This window comes from Naegleria gruberi, assembly GCF_000004985.1.
Source record: "Naegleria gruberi genomic scaffold NAEGRscaffold_834, whole genome shotgun sequence".
Lineage (NCBI taxonomy): Eukaryota > Heterolobosea > Eutetramitea > Acrasida > Naegleriidae > Naegleria > Naegleria gruberi.
In genome coordinates, this window is record NW_003162822.1 from 1 (window position 1) to 1,678 (window position 1,678).

At 37.6% G+C, this 1,678-nt stretch overlaps 2 protein-coding genes across 2 annotated transcripts; both read left to right on the plus strand.

Annotated features, from left to right (window-relative positions):
- Positions 1-301: 301 nt before the first annotated feature.
- NAEGRDRAFT_82381 (uncharacterized protein) lies at positions 302-832 on the plus strand (the record flags this gene model as incomplete). Its single annotated transcript, XM_002668034.1, has 1 exon — positions 302-832. One exon carries the CDS (start codon positions 302-304, stop codon positions 788-790), a length of 489 nt encoding a protein of 162 aa, XP_002668080.1. The 3' UTR covers positions 791-832.
- Positions 833-874: 42 nt separating this feature from the next.
- NAEGRDRAFT_54968 (uncharacterized protein) lies at positions 875-1,606 on the plus strand (the record flags this gene model as incomplete). Its single annotated transcript, XM_002668035.1, has 1 exon — positions 875-1,606. One exon carries the CDS (start codon positions 875-877, stop codon positions 1,604-1,606), a length of 732 nt encoding a protein of 243 aa, XP_002668081.1.
- Positions 1,607-1,678: the final 72 nt, after the last annotated feature.

Below are 1,678 nucleotides of genomic sequence, written 5' to 3' on the forward strand. Positions count from 1 at the left end.
TCCCTGACTTTGATGTTATAGCCATGACCTTCCTGCCTTTACAAACTCTGACAGCCTTCATAGATTTTGTTGCTGAAACAGATTGTTACATCTTTAACTAACCATCAACCCATGTTTAACTGTCATTTGCTATTATCAAGGCTTTTTGTTTTTTTGTTTTTGTATAAGAAATAATTGAAAACTGTAGACAGACTATTAGGGGTTTACATCCATCACAATGTCAGATTACAAGCAACTTGTCAGCTGATGATGGGTTTGCTTTTTTCAATCTACAAGCCACAAATAAATCAAAATAAAAAAAATGTCTGCTAAACTTGAATTAAACTCTGGAAACAAATGGCTTGTTGAATATCAAAAAGGACAACAAGATCTAACCATTAACTCCACAGCCATTCAACAATCAGTAGTTGTTTACAAATGTGAAAATTCCACATTAGTTGTACGTGGTAAGGTAAATGGTATCACTATTGATAGCTGTTCCAACTTTAACATTATCTTCGAAAGCTCGATCTCCCCTCTTGACGTCATTAACTGCAAGAGAGTTCAAGTGCAAGTAGAAAAGACAACCCCTGCTGTCATCATCAACAAAACTGCTAATATCAAAGTTTTCTTGAGCAAAGAAAGTTTGCATACTGAGTTTGTTTCATCTCTTTCAAACGAGATGAATGTTTACATCCCTACTCAAGATGGTGAAGACACCATTGAGTTGCCAATTCCAGAAACACTTACCACCAGAGTTGTAAAAGGAAAGCTTGAAACAGAAGTTGGCAGCAAGGCTGTTGGTGTTTAAAAAACAGATCCTTACTTCAAATAAATTGTAAACAATTGTTCCACCGAATCGACCAAAAAAAATCTCCAAACACTCTCGCCGCGAATGTCTCAACAACTTGTTCAAATCGATAGAGAACATCTCAAGAAGCTCTATGCTGAAGAAGAAGCTTTGTTCTTGAAGAATCACCCAAAGTGTCGTGACGCCTTTGAAAGAGCTAAGAACTCTCTTCTTGATGGTGTACCAATGCACTGGATGAAGAAGTGGACTGGTGGTCATCCATTGTTTGTTAAACAAGCTAAAGGAGGTCACTTTACCGACTTGGATGATGTTAAATTTATCGATTTTTGCCTTGGTGATACTGGTTCCATGACTGGCCACTCTCCTGATGTTGTCGTTGATTTTGTTTCAAAACAATTAAATAATGGTATTACTTATATGTTACCAAACGAAAATGCAATTTGGGTTGGTGATGATTTAAAGAAGCGTTTTGGTCTTCCATACTGGCAAGTTGCTGTTTCTGCAACTGATGCCAACAGATTCACTTTACGTATTGCTAGACATATTACCAAACGTCCAAAGATCCTTGTTTTCAACTATTGCTATCACGGAACTGTTGATGAAGCTTTTGTCACCCTTGCTGATGATGGTGTTACTGCTGAATGTCGTGCTACAAATATTGGTCCACAAACCAATCCAACAAATACCACAAAGGTTGTTGAATTTAATGATGTTGAAGCTTTGGAAAGAGCTTTGGCTCCTGGTGATGTTGCTGCTGTTTTGTGTGAACCAGCCATGACAAACATTGGTATTGTTCTCCCACACCAGGATTTTTAGATAAGCTCCGTGAACTCACTACTAAATATGGTACTCTTTTGATTATCGACGAAACTCATACCATCTCTGCTG